This window comes from Poecilia mexicana, unplaced genomic scaffold (genome assembly GCF_051168715.1).
Source record: "Poecilia mexicana isolate PSO_F unplaced genomic scaffold, ASM5116871v1 scaffold_16, whole genome shotgun sequence".
NCBI lineage: Eukaryota > Metazoa > Chordata > Actinopteri > Cyprinodontiformes > Poeciliidae > Poecilia > Poecilia mexicana.
The window spans coordinates 12679439-12702451 of record NW_028263385.1 but is presented as its reverse complement, the minus strand read 5'-3'; the positions used below and the strand labels follow the sequence as shown (position 1 = coordinate 12702451).

General features: G+C 38.0%; 1 protein-coding gene across 2 annotated transcripts; it reads left to right on the top strand.

The window, feature by feature from the left end:
* Nucleotides 1-1798: 1798 nt before the first annotated feature.
* Nucleotides 1799-20165, top strand: cops7a (COP9 constitutive photomorphogenic homolog subunit 7A). Of its 2 annotated transcripts, none has more exons than XM_014987103.2 (8): nucleotides 1799-1889; nucleotides 7663-7785; nucleotides 10100-10175; nucleotides 11795-11883; nucleotides 12629-12831; nucleotides 13292-13397; nucleotides 17385-17554; nucleotides 19673-20165. In XM_014987103.2, exons 2-8 carry the CDS (start codon nucleotides 7663-7665, stop codon nucleotides 19710-19712), a joined length of 807 nt encoding a protein of 268 aa, XP_014842589.1. In that variant the 5' UTR covers nucleotides 1799-1889; the 3' UTR covers nucleotides 19713-20165. The 2 variants fall into 2 exon arrangements, with proteins under 2 accessions (XP_014842589.1, XP_087869767.1); XM_088013641.1 differs by having other exon boundaries at nucleotides 1842-1862.
* The last annotated feature ends 2848 nt before the right edge of the window (nucleotides 20166-23013 follow it).

Below are 23013 nucleotides of genomic sequence, written 5' to 3'. Positions count from 1 at the left end.
TGTATGTTTATATTGTTTCTATATAATCTCTAATGAACATCTGAGATCTTCATTTAAAAAAATCTACACTAAATTTTATTTTGAAGCATCACAAGAATAGTGTTGTATACAAATACATACTTTTCATATGTGTATTGCTCCTCTTAACAATCGCTTTGTGTTGATCTATGAAATAAAATCTCAGTAAAATAATATAAACTTTATTTTATACGGATGAAATGTTGTACACTGTTCATTAATCTCTCTGGAAGCAGATCTAAATCCTAAAAAAGTTGTAGCTTATGAAATATCCTTTTAGTTTTTCTGCAGGTGACTCACTCAAAGGCATGGGGAAGAAAAAAAACTTTAGTGGGTAAAGATTTGAGGTTATAGGTCATCTACGAACATACCGTAACTTGTTATAATTGTTTCCCCTGGGACCAATCAGTGGTTACGAATATTTTTAAATGCCACAAAGATGCAGAGAAATGCTCTCTTGCCACACCCCAGCACTGCACAATATGGTCTGCAAGTTCAATTTAAAAAACACCTTGGCTATTTAAGGTGTTACTGATAGGGGGATTGGTTGACTGCAGAAGCTGTAACCATAGCGACAGAGGATTCTTCCCAGTAAAATAACGTTTGTAAAAGAGGGAAAGTGTGAGTAGTTTTAGAGTTTTGGTGTTAAACTGTTTAAACTGCCTGTGTATGCTCTGGAATATAAATGATGATTTGTAGATTTAATTGTCACTTTTAGGTCTAATTCAGGAGATGTGGACATGACACTGCAGCACAAGTAACAAAGTTAAATACACAAGGTCTTTATGAATCTGCTTTTGAAAATATTCATTTAAACAACTTCCCTGCTTTTATGTTTATTTTATGATACTGAATTAATTGTGAGCATGAAAGATAAAAAAAATTATATTTGTTTTGGCAGAATTTATAACTAATTCAGATGCTGTGCCTAAACAAGATAGTATACAGATATTTTTTCTTTTTTTAGTGCTTTTTTTAATTAATAGATTTATTCTTACTTTTCAGGGATGTTCAAAGCTATAAATTTAACTTGAAGTAATTTTTGAGTAGAACTGAGAGCCAGACAATCAGAAAATTGGTTTGTGATTGCATTTATTTATTTATAACTAATAATAATAATAATAATAATAATAATAATAATAATAATAATAATAATAATAATAATAATGATATACTGTGCTAATGTAATTTTAAGAGCATTTCATTTTAAAGGGGTTTGATATTAAAGTTTTTGTTGGTTTTCAGCCATTATTATTTTGCTACATCTAATTTGAACACATTAGTACTGTTTATAATCGACTATGTTATATTTATAGCATCAATACGAATAATTCTGATTTTTCTAGTTTGTATTTTTAAGATTTTTTAAAATAAAAGTGTCAGACACAATGGGAGAAAACAACTGAGATACAAAATAATAACACTCAAAAATGCATTTTTGAAAATTAATATAGAAACATACAGAACATTGCTGAAATTTGTCAAGTCAGTTAATTTTTAGGATGAAATGAAGTCTTATTACAGGCCCAGTCTTGATTTGCAGTCTAATTCAAATATGGCTGATAGCAAATTAGCTTGAGTCCAAACTTAACCTGACAACTTTTAAGATCACGTAGTAATAGAAGCGTGAGGAACCACTGGTCAGTATAATTAACAATTTATTGATACCGCCTGTGTTAATCATATCACCACTAGATGACGCTGTTCTTTCCGACCTGATGTCACGATCCAGACTGACAGCGCTTGTTGTCCCGCCCACTTTCTCTCTCTACCCAATCACAGATTACGTAGAATTGTTGTCGTACGTGTGTGTTGACACTGTAGCAAAGCAACCGGGAGAGAAGGTAACTGCTAGAAACCAACGTAACAAGGTACTTTTTAAGACACAGAAGATATTCTGCTTTAGAAATCCACGCAGACGTTAGCATCACTGTTGTGTTTTAATGCCTACCATGCAGTGTTGAAGTTTGATCGTTAAAAATGCTGAAAACAGTGTGAGGCCTAGCGGCAACGGTTACCTTGCACTCCCTTATCTGTTAGCATTCTGGGTAGCATGACAGTTGAGCTTCAAGACAAACTTATTCATTTGTTTGTAAGAAATGCCTGTTTAAAGCCTCCAGATAGACGATGTACTATATGTCCTATTGCTTTTTTGCTTTTTGTAATAGTGTGGTGCTGATATCTGAAGTAAAACGCCTTATTTGCTTTGGTGGTGATTTTAGCTTTGCACTTAACACGTAAATATAAGGAAATTGAGTTTTGTGGCGTGAGCCTTACTGTAAATTCCCATTATTTATATCAGTATTTTACTCACAGATATATTTGAAAACGTTCTGGTATTTTTTTCTTTCCTAAAATCATAATCTGATCTCTAGGTGCAAAACTATTTGGATTATGTGTTATGAAGTGCGTCAGGAGGGTGAATAATATTAGTGTGCACTAAGAAGTGTTGTAATGCATTATATGTTCCATTACAAAATATGTCGCTAATTTATTGATTTAATTATCTTGTATTACAATTAGTAAGAGTTTTATTTAGCATTTTATAAGTTTTAAAAGGATTTTCCATTTGGATTAACAAGTAATAATTTGTCGAAATATGTGGCTGTATAGGATGCACTTGAAAGCAAATGTATATATATTTTTTAAATCTTGCCATCTGTTAAAATTGGCCCTTTCCAGTTTTAGGACTACTGTGACTGATAAAGTTATTTCTGTTAGCTAAACACCAAAGTAATCCTTCTGTCTAAACTCTAAAATTTGAGGTTTTTAAGCTTCTCCCTTATCTAAAATGCATCAGTGGTCAGTACGGCAAAATACTTTCATTCTAGTTTCATCAGACTAGAAAAAATGTCTCCAGATAAGTTGGTTTTATACCAAAGTGTTTTTAAAAACCTGCAGATTTTTCTGTTTCTTTTGGAATAATGGACTCTTGCTCGCTGAGTGGCTTTTTGGGTCACACAGGTCTAGGGAACATTTCACGTCAGCCATGTTATTCACAAGGTCTTTGATTTTATTCTGGAATTGAGACACCCAGTTTGCACTGAAACATGTTCATTATAGGGACACCAAACCTTCCATTTTCTGGAACAGTGAGATAGCTGGACATTTCCACGGTGTTTATTTGCTTGTAATTGTTTGACTAGGTGTGTGTAGCTTCTTCAGGCATCTGGAAATCATACCCTAGGATGAACCAGTTGTGTAAGTCTGCAATTATCTTTCTTATATATTCCCTTTATTAGATTGTTTTTTTTTCTTTTCATGTCGTTCAAGGAATCAGTGTATTTGAGGTGATTCCTTAAAATACATTCACGTTTCCCACCATTTAAATTAAATATAGTGAATCAGAAGCGTACAAAAGCCATAATATTTAATAATTCATCTTATCTCTTTAAAACCATGTTGATTTATAAGCAAGCTCATAATTAGTTCAATTCAAAACTATTTCATTAATTATTATTATTGACAAACTGCTATAATTTATTTATGCCTTCCTAGGTGGTGTATGAATCTTTATCTGGAAATTGGTATATTCAGAGATCTTTATATTTATCTTTAGCATTCGTTACTTTTTGAACAAAATTATGCAAAGGACTATGCTTTGGATTTAAGCGTTTCTTACTGTTCTGTTGGCTTTTGTTAGAAGAAATTAGCCTCTTATTTTACAGAAAAATGTACTATGGGGTTAGAAGCTCACATCTACAGGTTGACAGAAATCCCCCGTTTAACTTACTGAATTTGTGGGGAGGTAAAGTTAACCAGAAGAATTAAAGGGAACACAAATCTACATTTTCTCTTTTTTTGTTTCTGAGAAAATCTGAAGAATTGATGCAAAACATGAAGAGCAGTTTATAATTGGGTGGACAGAAGCAGCTGTTAAATTTTCATCATTGTGTTTTAATGGATTTTTGGACTTTCTCCATTGCAGTGGACTGGTGTCAACTCAAGTTAAGCTCCCCTCTGTCTGCTGAGTCTGGCTCCTCAGATACTCCCCACATAGCAGCACTATTTTAACTCTAGTTGATGGTAATAATGCAATAATTATTAGTGTGTCCTTCATTGTTAACATCCACCTTCTTTTTGTCATCAGTCTCTCGCAGCATCAGCCTTTTACTTTTTGCTTTGATATGATTATTGTCCTGTTCTGCTGGTTGTTGACCTCTTTCACCTCCAACTGAAGACATCTGATGTTTACTCTGAATAAAATGTACTACCACTTTATAAGATCATAAAACAAATTATGTCAGTGCTCACACTTGTGTTTTTAAAGCCTCAGAATGTGTTTGGATCTGATGATCTCCAGAATCCATTCGTTTTCAAAGGATTACAGAAGAGAGAGATGAACTCCTTTTTATAATAGTTGAGCCTTTTGGAAACTTTACTATTAAGTATCACGGCTGCAGGATTTTAGGAAAACATGAATATTATGACGTTTTGGATTTACACAAATTTTCCTCTGTAGTGTTTTTCTGTTTCATCATCAACGGCCTCGTCACTCCACATGAGCTTTCTGATTCCCTCACAAAAAAATCTGTATTAATTATAGCTATAAAAGGGAGTAAAAGAAAAGTCTTTCTTAGTGGTCGAATACATTATGGGAAAAGAGAGTTTTAATGCACATGGCACCCAAAATACTATAGCCTTTGAAATGCAGCATCAAAGCAGTCCATTGTGAGTGTAATATTGCACACATTGATGTCGTGATGTGGCTTTTATATTTATTTGAATGTTTTATCAAAGAACTTTCCTTGTTCTGCAGATTTATCATTCTGTCTTTCGGTAATACCCCTCGGGTTTCGCCTCTTTCATAAGTGTATTTGCCTTTGAAATACACCTAGAATATCAAGAAGCGCCTGTTTCTGGGAGAACCCGACAGGTTAATTTTCTTGGTTGCAACATATGTGTTATCATCTGCTCAGTCTGGCCTTCTTTGATGGCGATCCAGAGGGACGACATGGGAAAGATGTGCATGTTTGCATAAAAATGAGCCAGATTTACAATCAGACTTATCATCATCTTTTCTCCTCATGAAGCCCGAGCTGAACAGGAAGCCGAGGAGACGAGTTTCTCCCCGTCTCTCTTTTGCCTTAATTTTAGCTAAGTCCCCTGCGGTAATGAAGCCAGTCTGATGCAACTGCATTGATTTTATCAGACAACTGTAATAGTTAGTTTCCCTCTGTTTTAGTATCGGAGATCTTAAGCTGGCCAATCAAAGCTAATGCGACGCTTCCTCACTTGGCACTCAAATGGAAGGTAGAGCAGACCCATTTGTTATTATATTGTGTTATGTTTTATTGTACCGGGGATAAATTAAAACATAAAAAAACAAACAAGAGGTTACATCTGAGGGAATGTTTTTCTGCTTAATTTCTCATTTGAAGTTGTTTGCTTGAAGCCCAGTTAGATTTATTTCACTATACTTGAGTAATTATTCTGCTGTAGCCTTCAGTCCTAAGTGCTCTTGCGTCTTTTTTTCTTTTTTCTTTTGTTGCAGGGAATAAGTTGATGAATATACATGCTCTGCTTCACATTCATTACACATGTTGCCCTCAGTGGTGCTGCCACTCTTCTGCTACTTGTGTGGTACTTCAGGTAGTCAGACTGCCAAGTGCTGTGGTCAGGAGTCACAGGCCGTTAGATATTAAAGAAGAGGGATTATTGCTTCTCTGTGTAGATGTCATTTTAACAAGCAAAGAGCGTCTGAGCCTCTTTAAAATTAGATAACGCTGCATGCAGAGGATGTAGAGACTTGAATCTTTGGCCTGTTTTTCTTGTCCTCATTTGCAAACCAGTAAGGACCAGACTGGCTCAGGAAAATACGCAGCTTCAGTTTTACATTGTGATACCGATTTCTTGCATTTAATCTGTATTTCTCACTCTTTTTTTTTTATTTTTTAACCAATATTATAACGGTAAAAATGTCATGTGTTCACCCTAACACACTCCAGTACCCAAAAATTGTACTCAAGTAGGAGCAGCACATTTTTTACTCAAGTAAAAGTGAAAAGTAGCCATCCAAGAAATTACTCGAGTAACAGTAAAAAGTATTTGGTAAAATATTTACTGAAGTACTGAGTAACTGATCAAATTACCAGTCATTTAATATTTAAAACTTACATAATCAGACAGACCAAAATATGAAGTTATGTGAAGATTTTTGTATTTCAGGGACACAAATGACAATAATTCACACAAGTAATAAAATCAGAGGAAAGAAAATTTTTCAAAATCTTTTTTTTTTTTTCCAATAAAAATCTTGTAAAACTTTGACAAAAGCTGCAGGTGAGTGTCTTTGTCTGGTGAATGTTTGGTTAAGAGACGTTTGTTTTTCATTCAGTGACTAGAAAATCCAGAAATTTTACTCAAACAAGAATAGATATACTTAAAAATTACTCAAGTGAAATTAAAAGTACAGTGTAGTAAATTTTTTCCCCAAAAAGTTACTCAAGTAAATGTAATTGAGTAAATGTAACTTGTTACTGGCAAACTCTGCCAGTCTTACGGATCTTACAGTCTGTTGTCTGATAATCAGCAACTTTCAGGAGAAAAGACTTGTTACGGAAAGTCGGGTGATTATTTATGTTGCATTTAATTTGGGCAGGAAGGGCATTCAGCTCAACACAAACTAATTTGTTCAACATAATGAATATTTATTATTCCTAATGGCTCAATGAGTCATTGTTAAGTTTGTGTTTTGTTCTCAGACCAGTCGGGTGTATCGTGTGTGTGTGTGTGCGTGTGTGTGTGAGAGAGAGACTTTTCAAAGCATTAAGTTTGTTATATTTTAAGTTACTTTGTTCCTGCTATTTAATTTCTAAAGTTAACGATGTTTCAATTTTCCCACTGAGACTTGCGTCTTCTTTTTTGTTATTGTCGGTGTGTTTTCTTAACTTACAGTTTAGTGATTTGTTGAGGTGCTTTGCACTTCAGGGCCACCGTAGTTTGGGTAGGGATGGCCATTTATCATTTATCATGATAAGAATTGGATTTATTGTTGTCAGAATTAATCAAAATGAATATTTAAAAATACCTGAAACTCTTTGTTATTGGGTTATTTTCACTGTTTTTCTTCACTGTTTGATCAATATGTATCAATACATTTTAAAATTAGGATTAAATGCAGCTACTGTTGCGTTTTAGTGATACAAATCAAACTCCTCAATGTGACTGGTGTCCTAAAGAAGTGCATTACCAATTCAGATATTTTCCAAGCGCAGTATTTGGGTTTTTTGGGGCTATGATTGCCTAAAATATTACTAATAAATAGTTCTTATAGTCAGTTTGTCATTATCACAGTAATACAATATAATATCACCACATCTTTAGTTTGGGGCTTAATTTGGGGTTAGAACGGTTTTCCTTAAATTTCTTATGTATTTAAAACTATCTGCTTTGTAAAAGAACCTGCAGAACTTTTTACATTTTATTTATTTTAGGGGTTATTTTTCAGCAACACACATTGAAATAGTCTCGACAGAAATGGGTATTATTGAGTAAAAGCCTAATTGGGGCATATTTTCTTGTTAGTTTTTGGTTTTCTTTTGTCAAACATCTCCTCCACCATCTCCTTGTTTTGTGTGTTTTTCCCCCCGTATTGCCTGACCTGCTATTTGTGTCTCATATTACTTATTTCCCTGTCTGCAGATGGAGGTGGAGCAGCTTCTGTCTCTGTCAGGCTCGGCGCTGGCCCAGGCTGTCAGCTCTCTGCTGGAGACTCCTGGCCTCTACGTTTTCTCTGACATCCTGGAGCTGCCTAATGTCAGAGAGGTAAACGCCTCGACTTTACATGACAAAAAGAATAAATAATGCTGTTTTTATGGCACAGTTTGACTAAAACCAAGTTTTAGTTCCGTTCAAGTATCGCAACAAATATCAAATGTGACTGAAAGTCAAAGTATTCGTGCACGCATTCATTTGTTTTAACCGAAAGCAGCCTCTGTGTTTCCAGCAATGCTGCTCAGTTTTCAGCTGATTTTACCAAAATATAAACGAAGGAATAAAATCTGTAACAGCATCATGTGAACGTCAGTTTTACACAAAGATGCAAATAAATTCACCGCTCTTATGTCTATAAAAGAACCAGAAATGTACTCCTTTAGAAAGCTGTAGCGGGTTTCGTTGCTAAACATAACTGGATATCAATAACATATCAATTATTGCTGTATTTTCTTTCAATCTAAGATGTACAATCTGACCAACCAGAGAATATTCTGATGAAACAGACAGACAGTTGTTGCACTTTTATCTCAACTTTTCATCAGAATCGCCCTGAAACGTCTCTGCTGCGCCGTGTATTTATTAAGAATAATTCACCTTGGCATTTCTCACATTTTATCATATTAGAGCTGCAAACTTTAAAGTGTTTCATTTGGATTTTATGTGACAAACTAACAAATATCCACCTTTTTTCTGCTGTACTGCAATTTTTATACTGTTACTAATTAACACAAGTATTTTTATGTTTTTAATTTGACTTTTGATGACAAATATTTTGCGCTGGAGTTTATTTAGGGGTGTTATGCTAAAGGGGGTTGAATGTAAATGCACACCACATAATTCAGTATTTCATTTGTGAACATTGAAAATGAAAATTGTCTACTTTTTTCCTTCGTCTTCACAATTACACTCCGCGTTAATCTGTCACATGAAAACCTCCTGAAATACGCCGTGCTTATAGTTCATTGTGTCTGAATCCTTTTGCAAATGTTTCATTCTTTTATTAGTTTTGCTACACAGTAAAGTCGTAGAGGATAAAAACAGATGAATAAATGGATAAAATGCCAGTTTTAATATTTGCAAAAGATTTGGGGAATTTTACGAGCCGAGCGATGAATTTCTGTCTGTCTTCTGCCGGTAAATGACCGTAATGTGGTTTCATGCTGGTAAAATGAAAGACGAGCGTCACTGCAGAAAATTGAAGACGGTATTGGGGAAATTAAATGTCTGTGGATTCAGCTGTAAAATGTGCAGCTCGATGTTTATTGCATACAGTCAAATAAAACGAATACCTGCAGAGATATTATGATTGAGGCAGATGAAACAAAAGGGGAAAGTTCAGTCTAAATGAAAAACATTGTAGAAAATGTGTTGACCTCTGTGTCCTTTAGCCTTTATTACTTTAGAGCTATTCTGTAACAATTTATTCTTCTAATCTCTGTTCCTTGAAAATATCTTCAGGAGTGTACAAACTTGCAAAAACTATTTTATTTTTTTATTTTTACTTGTTAAATAAACGATAAACTCAGCTCAGAATATTTTGCAAATGGCCCTCGGACCACACTTTGGACGCCCCGGCCCTTAGACATTAATAATTGTTTTAAAGTGTTGCTCCTAACAAAGGGGAGCACTTTATCAGGGTTGATGAAACACAAAGCTTTGCCTCTGTGAATCGCAGCTTTTTATATTATCAGATAAAATTCGTTTATCTGAATTCCTCCTCATAGATTATCATCTTGTTTCGGCTCCATTTTATCTTTAGACGAGTGGAAAACATGATCTAATTATACGTTTTCCCCTGCACGGAGCTTCCTTCCAGTAAAACAAAGACGCGCTTTCGTTTAGAGGACGTCGTCTTTTGTCTCACAGGCCGAATACCTGATTCATGCATATTCAGCATTCGCCGCGTCTACGATACAATTGTAGGAGTTGAATACATTTTTCTCTGTAGGTGGATTTACATTTTAGGATTCAGGCAAAACACCTGCCGAACCTAAAACAAGCAGCAGAGAAGCAATCTGGGACACTCCGGGGTAATTTGTGACAGGAAAGACCAGAGATGCTTCAGACTCCTCCTCCTCCCGCCTGGTCAGTGGTTGGGTGGCGGTACCGGAACGACTCGGGCAGAAATCTTAAATCTGCTCCGCATCAAAAGCTCGCCGGGGACACATTTTCCCTTCCATAATAATCCAATCCTCTTTGTACTGAACTGAATCTTTTTAAATATGGAAAATATTCATTTTTATGAGTCCTTTTCCACGTGGCCAGACCTGCTCAGTATGCTCAGATAATACTTATCTCAAATGCAGTCGTCCATTGTGTGCTGCCTCATAATTTTCTCTTTCATCTTCCCTCCGACCCACAGCTGGAGAACGGCCCTCATGCGCCGGTGTATCAGCTGCTGAACCTCTTTGCCTATGGAACCTACTGCGACTACAAAGGTACTGCAGCGGCAGCACTATGTAAATAAGTAATGGAGTCGCCCCGCAACTCTTTTATGAAGCTCTAGTTCTCCTTAGCAAGGCAGCCACTTAAACACGGAGGTTTTGAAATCTTTCAAGTGGAGACCTGGAGGTTGTTTATTAACTGTAAAATAACACTTTCGCTTCTTTAGGCGAGTGCTCCTATTATCAGATAATTGTCTGTCACGGCGAGGCTGGTACAAACGAGCTGTCTAATCTAATCTGGTGGGACTTAATTTGTCCTCTGCGCAAAAGTATTATGAGCAAGAAGTGAGATCTTAATAAATATGTTTAATTGAATGTTGAAAATGATCCAACGGGAAAAACTGCGCAGCCCACTTTGCTGCCCCCGCCTACTGGGTCACGCTGTAAGGAGGTGAATTTACTTTCATGAGGCCGTGCGGTGGAGCTGTCAGCGCCGCTGTCTCAGGAGGGTCTGAGTCCCTCTCCCAGGGGAGCAAAGCCTGCCGGAGAGACGGTCACTGCAGCCAAACCTGCTCCAGACGCTCGCCCAGCTCCGTTCGTTGACTGCTTCAAAGGTTGACACTTTCCTGATGGTTCCTGGTGTTGATCAGTTATATTTCTTGATTTAAAGTGATAACAATCAGCTTGATCAGCCCTGACTGGTCAAAAATAATAATAATAATAATAAATCCAGTCTTTTTCTGATCGGTGATTGAAACATACCTAATTCTTTTCAGCTTGCAGCATCAACACTCTTCAGTGTAGATGTTACACACGGGAGAAGAAAAAAAGATAGCCATGTTCAGCTTTAGTGAGATGTTTAAAGGTGTTTTCACACCTGGTAGTCCAGTCGACTCGGCTGACTGGGGACCAAAATAGGATGGTGCTGGAAACCTTTGAAAACTTACCTTGAAAATGCTTGAAAGGTGCTTGAATTTTACAGTGGGGAAACCCTGAGTGCTGGACATGGTTGGTAACATTACTCTGGCTGGCTGTGACTTATAAACAATGCCTAAATGCTACCAAGGTGCTAAGAAAATATCCATAACACCAATAAACGTCAACTCCAGTTTAGCACTGGAACAAATTGACATGTAGCTGATGATAAATACACTTTTTTATATTATGTTTAGAAGGAGATCATAGATGGAAAATGTTCAGCACAACATAAAGTATTGTTTATTTTATTAGCCACATTTTTTTACTTCTATTTTCAGTCCAACAGCCTCAGATTACCAATCATTAAACCTGCTTAAAGAAACCAAGGATTTTAGAAGAAAGTTCTCGTTTTTGTTTCTGAGATTAGAAAAGTTAGAAACCTGCATATTGTTCTTTTATTAATGAAAACATCTGTTTTTAGGACCTATGATAAATTCTTATTTACTGTGTCGTTTTGTGAAAACGTCGCAGCTTTTGCTTTGATGATTTTAGCCGACGGTGCAAATAATTTGTACACCACTGCTTTAACGTGTTGAGTCGCTGGCTCATGATCGATTGATTGGCTCTTTGAGTTAACAAACCGTTGAACAGGTGTACCTAATAAAGTGGCCGGTGAGTGTATTTAACGGTTCAGAGCCACTCTTGTTAATTTTCCTCCCTGTTTGCCAATCACTCCTTTTTGTCCTGTGCTGCAGAGAGAGCGGCGTCTCTTCCAGAGCTGACCCCCGCTCAGAGAAACAAACTCCGTCATCTGTCCATCATCAGCCTGGCTTCCAACCTCAAGGTTCATTATTTATCTTCCTTTAGTTTCAGCATCGAAGTGCAGATAATAAATGTTCTTCTGCCACCGCATCACTGCAGGCTTTAAATAGTGAGCTCCTACATCAATAATGCAACATTATCGCTGCTTTTAAATATGACTTTACTGTTTTATTCTGACTGTTAATCAATTCTTGTAAAGTTCATGTGAGGTTGCTTTTGATTGTAAGCCTGTGGCTGCGTTTGCATCAGCCAACTTGGCAACAAATACACAAATCAGCATCAAGGTTTCTTTCCAAATCTTTAGGCTCTTCCTTTGGCTTGCTGCTAAATCTTTTATAGAACAAGAAACTATGTTTGAAATCATCTTTCCTTTGGACTTTCCAACTACGCTTCACCTTTTATTTATGCCCTTTTCTTTCTCGGCTCCTGTTGAATAATTGATTCATTATCCTGGCTAACACAGTCCCTTTTTTCACTCCGTTAGCTCGCTCTCCATTTCCGTTAGCATCACTCCTTCCTCTCCTGCCCTCTGTTTTGTTTCACTGCTTCGTCTGCATGCAGCCTTCAAATCTCCTAATTGCCAATAAACAAAAAAAAGAACGGTGAGATTTTAAACTGCTTTCATCGTCCGACAGCAGCAGCATTTACGCAAATGAGCATTTAAACTGGAATTTGTTTTCTGAAAACCACTTAGGTACAATCAGAGTTGCTGCCAGTTGACATAGAGTTGAGAATACGAAGGTTTAAGCTGCTTCATTTCCCCTCAGTGCCTGCCATACTCGCTGCTGCTGCAGCAGCTCGAGCTGAAGAATGTGCGGGAGCTGGAAGACCTGCTGATCGAGGCCGTCTACTGCGACATCATCCAGGGGAAACTGGACCAGAGGAACCAGCAGGTGGAGGTGGACTGCAGCGTCGGCCGCGATCTCGGCCCCAACGAGCTCCCAAACATAATCAACACACTGCAGGAGTGGTCAGTGCCAACCGTATTCATCCTCTGCAGCTGCGTTTGCATTGGCCATGTAATGGCGCAAATTGGAATTATGAAAATAAATGGAAACGTGCCAAGTTCAGTCTGAGGGTTCTTCAACAGTTTGTAGTTTTTACTGTTCACAGTAATATTAGGAGTAAGAGAGAGAGTGTATTGGCTGCTGCGTTTCCATTGACCATAAAATGGGACACTGAGCACTTCTTCTTTTTATGGTGTTTGGCAGAACACTGAGAACACTGACGCTATTGTGCCCTCTACTGCGCATGCGGGTCACTTTCAGGTTGTTATTTGGCAGTGTGAAAGGCCCGGCAAAAAAATCTGATTTAACAAAAAAATCTGAATTGGGCCACTTCAGTTTGCAGTGTGAACGCAGCCAAAGTTTTGTTCTCATTGCGAATGTAAGCTCAGTTTTCTGACCGGCGTTCCTCCGTCTTCCTCTCAGGTGTACAGGATGTGAGGCGGTTCTGTGCGGTATCGAGGAGCAGGTCTCGAGGGCGAACCAGTACAGAGAGAGCCAGCTAAAGGTTAAAGTCCAAGTGGAAACAGAGGTTTGTCCTTCATTCCTTTACCCCACGGTTCTGTTTTTCTCAGGGAGAATAAATGTCTTTCTTCTTCAACATTTATTTTTCGCCCCTGGCTGTCTTTGTTATTTTAGTTTTCTCGTCACTGCTTATCTCCATGTCCTCCCCCCGCCCCCATCTGCTGGCTTTAATAATCCCAGTTTATACTGGCTGAACGATTCCTCTCTGTTCCACTTCCAGTCTAAGCAGCAGAGTGTTTATTTATAATGAAAAACATGAGCTTCTGCTACACATGAGAAAAAAATACAGAGGGATATATGTAATTTTTTTTCCCCCCAGAATATTGCGTTCTCAGCTTTCACATTTATTTTAATGATTTGAAGCCATTTGCATTTTTACTTTCCCGTTGTTCCCTGAGGTCTAAAGCAAATACAGCAGACAGTCAAACAGGTACTGACACACCAGTCTGTTTTCATTTCAAGTCTTTTATTTTAACAGTGAATTCACAGGAGACCTACAATGTCTCATAAAAGCAACAATACCAACACACTGCCTCTCATTTCTTTCAGGTTCATCCTACTAATTTCAGTGTATGTTAATGGGGTTTATGTTGTGAATGAACATGAGTTTCTGCATATTTGTAACATGAAAAGAAAAGAATAAGTAGTTGTTGTTTTGCTTTTGAATAAACTGAAAAGTGTGGTGTGCACTTATACTTCCATAGCCCTAAAAAGATCTGGTACCTTTATTTGCAAAACTGAAGATTTGTGGCTGCATGCAAAACGCTGTGGGGTAGAAAAACTACCTGACGGCATCACTTCTGCAGAGAAATGTGGCGGTGGCAGCATCATGCTGTTTGGATGGTTCTCTTCTGGTCAGGGTTGAGGTGAAGTTAAAAACAGGGCAGCCAGTGCTACATTACATGATTTATATCAAAAGAGCTAATTAAATCTGTGGAAAAACTTGAAAATTCATTACAATTGCATGCTGTGAATATTTTATTTGGAAAAATATTGGAAGATCGAAGGTTTTTTCTTCCACTTCACAATGATGCAACACATTAATATCACATTAATTTTAAAAGTATGAATACCTCTACATGGCACTGCATGATTGGTACAATATGTATAAAAATAATCAGGACATATTTAGAGTTTATATAAATTAATTTTTATACAGGGATGAGCTCAGTTAGTCTACAAAATGCAGCAGTGGGACATATTAGAGGTGTGATTCTGTGTTCACTGTTGATTCAGTTGCAATTATCTCTTACCTGTTAATGACCTGTTATTTACGTAAATATACACATCAGTGTCTGACACAAACAGCACCACGTATAATCACAAGTACTTTAGTACAATTAGTCTGAATTCCCTTCTTATTCGCTGCTTTTTAAAAATCCACTGTGGTTTTCTGATGAGAGTTTGCATCGCCTGTGTAAAACCGAGGAAGTGATCCATCTCACTGCTGTATTACGTCTTTGTCTTGCTTTGACATGGCGACAGGTTGCAAAATATATCTGTTTATGCTCAGCAAAGTGTAAAAGTCAGGTGTTCTTTCTTTGAGCTTTACATCATGCCATAATGTTCCCTCATCAAAAACACACCTGGAGTGTTTCCTTGATTCTTTCATGCATGTTTGAGAAATCTTTTAATCTCCATGGCAACCGTTCAGCTGTGCAAAACATCTGGCTGGACTTAGCCCCGCCTTCGAGGTGCAGCTCCTCCTCTGAGCTGCAGTTTCCAAGCTTCGCTCACAGCTCCTGCAGACTAGCCGCCAGCAGTTAGCAAACACCTGGAGGAACTGAGCATCTTATTATAGGAGCTGAAAGGTTAATGGAGGAGCCATGCTGTGAGGTTTTAAAGAGACAGAGACGCAATTTCAAGGTCAAATTTCTGTTTGGTTCTAATACAAAATCATTTTATTGATCCCAAAGAGAAATTAAATAATTTTGAGTCATATTTGATATATACATAGAGTTTTTATAACAACTGAAGTTAATGTAGTGTTTTAAAATGATTCTGCCGGAGTAACTCTTCCCTGATCAGCTGAGTTTTTCTCCCTGTGGGAAGCTTAATGCCAGCAGGAGAAGAGTAAACATAGTTGTATTATCGCAGTTTTTCACTGCTGTTTACAGACCGAGTTCATCTTGTCAGGCGTGTTTGCCTGTCGGTAAGTTCATGAAATCCCAGATGTGCCGTTTTGTCTGGTTTCTGCTCAGTGCTTGTTTCTGCATCCATCACTGCTGACCTGAGTTTCATTATTTAACGTAACACAGTAACTTCTGCAAAACGTTCCACACAAACACACACAAAACACACATTTTCAGGGTTTGATTCACTTTACTCAAGGTAATGACAGAAGTTTGTCTCTTTACTGTTTACCTGAGGGGAGAAAGTCTGTGATTAATGATCGCATATAATAAACTCTGTCGCTGTATAAACAGATCCATCCCCATCAGAAAACTAAATACCTGGGACTGTTGTTGCTTTTCAGGCTGCTGGTGAGCAGCTTCGTCTGCAGCAGCGACTTGGTGGAGGTTAAAGCTGTTTGGGTTTCACAGATATTCAGTCCAGCTTCGCTTTAGTCGCCTAATGACTTGACTGTCTTCCCACCTCTTTAACTTTTATGCTGCATTAAACTGATGTCACCAAGTGAATCACAGGCAGAGAGAGATTAAAGCAGTTACTGTCGTCCAGGGAATCTTGACATTTAGTGATAAATACAACTAAAGTTTTCAAAGATACAAGTTGGAGTCTTAAAAAAAGTAGAATATGGTACAGTCGACTCTAGGGGTGTCCAACGTGTGGTCCAGGGTCCGTTTGAGGCTCTCTGAAGGATTTTGGGCGGCTGCCCGAGCTTTTTAAAGACATTATATTTTCTTAAAAACAAACAAAAATACATTCTCACTTATTAACAAAATGTATACATGAAGTTTAATTGAGTAATTAAACCACAGACATTTATCAAGTCAACCCAAAACATGTAGAAACTGACTGAACATGTAATCATGTAAAACCTTTTGTGATCCATTTTCTAAACATTTTGCCCCTTTTAATAAAGTGTAATTTCTTTTGTTTGTTATTGAGCAGATGTAACAAAAGAAAGCACAAAAAGTTTGTTTTAAAAACGTTCTTTCTCTTCATGGCTTGCAGAACATTTGGACGCCTCTGGTCTGTTAAACAAGGTTCTCAGGGGACTCAGAAGATAAACTGGCCCCCCCAGCATCACACGTCCTCCACCTTATTTAACAGTTTCTACATGTTTATCATCACCTTCAGTGTTTGTTGCTCTAAAACCTCATGTCTCGATCTGAGTTTCATTTTACCGTCTTGCACCGTCTGTGGGGACAAAATAAAAATGTCTCCTTGTTCAGCCTGCTGGCCAAGCAAAATGGACCTCAAGTCACTGATTACTAATAAATCCTAGATACTCTGAGTAGTATATATAAATTAGAAATGTCAGTTTTAGATTTATTTCAAATGGTCCCAATGTTTGTCCCACCAGTGGTTTTATTAAAAAACTAAATGACTTTTTCCTCTACAGCTGTAGTGTTGAGGAAAGGAGGAAGGAAGAAGCTCATTATTAAAGAAATGTAAAATGAAGAAAGCTAAAAATTTAATTCTGTTACATTTATTTTTTAGAAACATTATATTTTAACCAGCAGACACTTTCCACAAAGAGGATAAGCCAACAAAATGTTAATTAAGAAGCTAACTGTTCACAGAGAAGTTTAATTTTTTTTTTAGCTAAACGTTTTATGAAATCTGTAAGTAAAAATGTTTTTTTTGTTGCATTACTGTGATAAAAAGACAATTTCCAAATTATTTGGGTCATAGATTGTTTTCTATTTTATTAGCCTTTCTTGATTTGTGATCCAGGGCCAAAGAAAATCATTTCCAGAGCCACAAATGGCCCCCGGGCCACACTTTGGACACCCTCGCTCCACAGAATAAATTTTCTCAGACCGAATCGCTGCTGATGTAACGGATTCTTGTTTTCTTTTTCCATCAGGTGTCAAACCTACAAAAGACGTTAAAGGCCAGCGCTGCGTCTCCGTCCTCAGGCCCTGCCCCCGCCGGAGCAGCGTCCAATCAGGACGCAGATCAGCCAGCCGAGCCTCGGGACCCCGCCTCCTCTCAGGAACCACGACAGCCGGGCAAGAAGGCTTCAAAGGTCAAAGGGTGAGCGCTCTGACGTCAGGCTCCTTAAATTTGACTGGCACTCTAATAATTAAAACGTCTGAGTTGTTTTAGATTTAAAGTGCATCTTTTCTCCCAAGGCTTCACAAATTGAACATGAGCGGCCTTGCAGAGCGATGATGTTTTATTCAGAACGAACTCAGTTCTGTCTTTTCAATCAAGTCTCGCTCTCTTTATTGTTACTGTTCAGAAAACTGGAACAAAAAGCAGCATGTGGTGTTTATTTTATTTCATTAAATATCCCTTTATTGAGATTTATCCGTCCGTTCTTTTGTTTTTACTTTAATACGTCTCTTCTTTTGCCAGGCTTAAAGCACGGAACAACAATGACGATCAAACCAAGCACTAAATTAAAGCGATCAGTTTAGAAAAGCAAATCCCCAGAAGAATCCATTTCTGTTTTTTTTTGTTTTTTTTTAAAGCAGTAAAAATAGAGCTGGTGACTGAAGTGTGCATGAACTACTTTGTTGTCAGATACTCACCAGTGTGTCTGCAGTTCCAGTATAACCCCGTTCTCCTGCTCTCTTGTATTACCGACGGCTAATTTCACATCGGTCCCGAATTGTAAAATGTCACTGGATACACAAAGAGCCGTTTCTCCCTCTGGTGATCAGCCGCTGTTTATGTTTGCCTGTCGAACAGAAAGCCGGCTGCTAACATTTGGGCGAAACACCAGAGCCCTCCCTGTGATTTCCGTCTTCTGAGCTTCATTCAAACGGAGAGCCACATCCAAATTAATGATAGCTTAACCTCAATCCTCAAATTTAAATAACTTTTAAACCTTCTTTTTTGAAGTAAATCCATAATTCAGTGGTTATAATTAGACATTTTACTAGCCAGGTTTTGTATTAATCCTCTCAGATCCACTCCAGTTAAAGCTGCAATGTGTAACTTTTATAAAAATATGTTTTTACATTTCAGTTAAAACCATCTTGTGACGGTTTATGAGACAAATAATCTGTGAAAAGATCAATTTCCAATCTCTTCCCCGAGCTACTAACACTGTCTGAATAAACGCACCAATCAGAGTGAGGAGGTGGGTCCTAGGGCTGTCAATCAACCTCATGTATACACTGCTAAATGTGTTAATGATGGACAAACTACTCACCTTTACACAAAAAAACGTTTATCTACAGTCATTGGTGGCTATGCTGACTTGACTGAGCTTTTACAACAGGCTATGCTAGCTGCAGCGCCACATGAGATTGTGATTGACAGCGCTAAGGCCCGCCTCCTCGCTCTGATTGGTTGTTTCTAGCTCCCACTAAGAGAAGTTAGATTATCTGTCTCATACTGTCAGTTCCAACAGATATGTAAAGAAATATTTTTTTTATAAAAGTGACACACTGCAGCTTTAAAGGAGACTGAATATTGATGTGAAATATTTTAACATCTGTGCATCCAGGCTGCATCTGTTCTGTGGATTTATTCCCCTTAAAGCTGCAGTACGCAACTTTTACGAAAAAATAAAAAAATTACATTATTTTACATATTTATTGAAACTATCACCATGTTGTGACAGAATCGATGGATCTCCTCCACCTCCTTCCTGAGCTGCTACTGATGTCTGAATAAACGCACCAATCAGAGCCAGAAGGCGGGTCTTAGGGCTGCCAATCAACCCTCAGTATGTGCTGCTAAATGTGCTAATGATGCACAAACAACTCTGTTACATTAAAACAGTTATTGGTAGCTAAGCTAACTAAACTGAGTGTTTACAACAGGCTATGCTAGCTGTAGCACCACATGAGATTGTGATTGACAGCGCTAAGACCCGCCTCCTCGCTCTGATTGGTTGTTTCTAGCTCCCACTGGGAGAACACAGATGAGCTCAGGTTTTTCATGGATTATTTGTCTCATATTGTCACAACATGGTGGCATTTTCAACAAATGTAAAAAAAAAATGTTTTTTATAAAAGTGACACACTGCAGCCTTAAAGCAGATTGAATATTGATGTGGAATATTTTAGCATCTTTGCATCCAGGTTGCATCAGTTCTGCTGCTTTTTTTCCCCTCTTTAAAAGCAGAATTATATAAATAAACCTGAAACTAAGCATCTACTTGGTGAGTTTTGTTTTAATTGGCTGTGTCCCAAACAGGCTGCGTGGGAGCGGAAAGATCTGGTCCAAGTCCAACTGAGGCGGAGGGATTAGTATGGGAGGACGGCCGCACTGATGGACACTCGCTAATTTACGGCTCGTTGGCACGTTGATGGATGGACGGACGGACACATACCTAAAAACGATGCGAGCCATTCCTCCTGGAGAGCAGCCACACACCTTCACTGGAAATTGTTGTCAACAAATGAAACGCCTGCGGGGCGAATGAAGCGGGCGGGTGGTCCGCTCCTGCACAGACTGTCGGTGTAAATAAAAGCACTCGTAACACACGAGGACAGAACCGTCTGCGGTAGGAATCAGATGCCTTTGACCGGAAACAGGATCCGTGTGTTTAAAGGTGTACGTTTGTCTGTGTCGTTTGGTTCAGATTAATTTTCAGTTGATTCGTTTTCTTTCTTTCTCTCTGCTGGGTTGAAAACTTGTATAAGAATCAGAATATAAATTGTCGGGAAATAAAAAAGCTCACTATTCATCTCGGCTGCCTTATTAATGTCACTTCTTTTATTAAATGTGCCCCTCTGGAGGCCGAGCTACTAAATGTTAACTCGCAGAAGGGGGGCTCCCCGTTAAGAGGTCAAGTCGTTAATTAGGGCGTGTCCCCAACGGGATTAAAGCGTTATAGAGCCGAGGCTTCCCCTGTGCACCGGCAGTGTACGGCAAGCGCATTTGGATTTTATAGCAGTATGTTTGGCCCACAGCCTCTGTTTCTGTCTGAGTTGCTGCCACTCTTCTTTGTACCTCCATCACGATCAGATTGCCTCCATCATGCCGCCGCCGCCGTCTCCTCCTCGCATCGTCCTCCCTTCATCCTGCGTGACGTTAATGATGGCAAATGGCTGACCAGCGGTGACAAGAAACCAGACGGGGAAATTATCCTGTTCCATTTAACCCGCCATCTTCCTAAATTCCCCCTTCCCTCCGTCATCCTGCCTCACCTCTATAAATAGACGTGTTAATTTCAGGCGGTGTGTCGAGCTTCATTTTTTTTTCTTTTTCACAACAGTGGAGCTGTGACTTTTAGCAGCTGTACACCTCTAGAGGTGTCTGAGAGAGAGAGGGTGCTGGAGAGTCGGGTCTGACCTCCGCGCTCGTCCTGGTCACACATTGAGGCTGAATTTCTTCACACTGTGACCAAAAATCTCAAAATATTTCATCAGAATTTTATGATAGAAGTTATGAAGCGACTGAATTATTTTTGCATGTAAAAATCAAAAAGGTGTGACGTTTTTCGCCCTCTGTGGATCAATACTAAAGTTTGTATCTAAAGATAAAAACATTGATTCCTGGAGCTCAGTGAACATCAGTTTAGAAGTCTTACCACAGATTCTTAGTTGGATTAAAGTTTGGACTTTAACTAGGTCACTCTAACACATAGACATGCTTTGATCTAACAGACTTTCCTGCAGGAAGATTAGTCTCTCTCTCTCTCTCTGTGTCTGAGTTTTGGTAATTGGATGTTCCCACCAGAAACCAGTCAGGGGGGAAAGTAGTTTAATTTCAAAAAAAGAAAAAAAAAGTTTCTCTTTGTGATCAAAAACAGCAGAAATTTGAAATTTGGTTTTATTTCACAACAGAGAGAAAGAAAACTGCACATTTTTAAGTAAAAAAAAACGTTGAATTAAAACACAAGTGTTTCAACTTTTTGGTGAAAAAAAGAGAAACCAGAATTAAAATATTTTTGATTCTTTTTTCAGTTCGTATTTAAGAAGAAATAATTGTATTCTTCCATCTTCAGCACATTAGAGTAATTGTTTTATTGACAGGTAATTAAATAAAAAAACTTTTAGGCATTAATTTTTATTCTTGCGTGTACAGAAGAAACAGCGCCCCCTACAGTCAGTACACAGTAAGTCAGAATAGATTCCCATAGAAGCGACTTTAAAACGAGAAAATAAAGATTTTTTTGTCTTTTTTGCTTCATATTACTGGTTCCTGATTAATTATTCATGAGACTAAAACATAAATGGCTGCAACTAACAATTATTTTAGTTATCGATTTATTTATTTGTCTAACGATTAAACATTTAATAACATAAAAAAATGGCACATTCAACAGATTTTTCACTTAAGCATAATAGAATATTAGAAATATTAGAAATGCAAATTATTTGATGATTTTTTTTTTTAATAGAAAAATATATGTATTTTTTGCCTTGAATGGGAAAGGTTAATCTATTTCTTCATGACTTACAGGACGGCGTAGAGCTGATCTGTTGAGTATTTTTTGGATTAACCAATTAATAATTGAATAGCAAATGGTGTCTAATATGAGATTTTTTAAACCAAATTTGAACCGGGTGAAGCTAAATTAATGACACTTGAGTTTTGAGTTGAACATATCTACAGACAAAGGTTGTTTTTTATTTTAAATGCAGAAATGTGTATATTTTTGTACAGTTTTGGCTTAAAACAGCTGTGAGTGTGCTGGTTTTCCAGTCTGTTTCCTCAAGTTAACGATTAATCTATTAATAATTAGTTGACAATTATTTCAGTGATCGATTAATCGTGATTAATTTGATTAATCGTTTCAGCCCCTTCTGGTTTCCAACATCCTGCAGTGTGTTGTCATGCATGACATTTTGTGCAAATGTTTTTATTATTTCTCATCCTCACAGCATGATGCTGCCATCACTGTGCTCTCCACTGCGTTGGTCTGTCTCATAAAAACCGATGAAGAAAATGCTCTTAAGTCTGTAATCGTGAGACGTTCCTGGGGGGTGAATACTTTATGCATTAAATCTCCCCAGAGGAAGCCGGGCGATCCATTATTTTGCCGATTGATCAGTGAATTGCCCTGAGGAGATGTAAAGACTAGCTGCACCAGCAGGACTGGTGGAGAATCTCAGAACAGTCGATGGCATTCCTCTTCCTGTTCCCGCCCTGATTTTATTGACATTAGTTTGAAAAACTATACACAGAGGAAATTCCTGCTTAGCACCCTGTTAATCTTGCTAAAGCGAGAGGAATCCATATGAGGTGAGGAGATAAGGAGTCGCATTATTCTCCTCTCCCTTTCAGTGGCTGCAAACATGATTGGCACATGCAGGACTTTTTAATGCCGAGACTAAAGGTTTAAAAAATCGATGCAAAGCGCCGGACTAAATGCTCGCACTTCAGAGAGACAGATTAGGATACACGTGTATCTATTAAAATGCACAATGTAAGCTTTATCCCCCCCATAAAGCATGGAGGATTGTGCAGCTCCCTGGGGAATTCGTTCAGCATGCACAGAAATAAACAGACTCGGAGCTAAAATGCCAGTGTTGAGTCTTTATTCAAGTTACATGGAACAGAAAGACCAAATTCATACGGGAATGCTA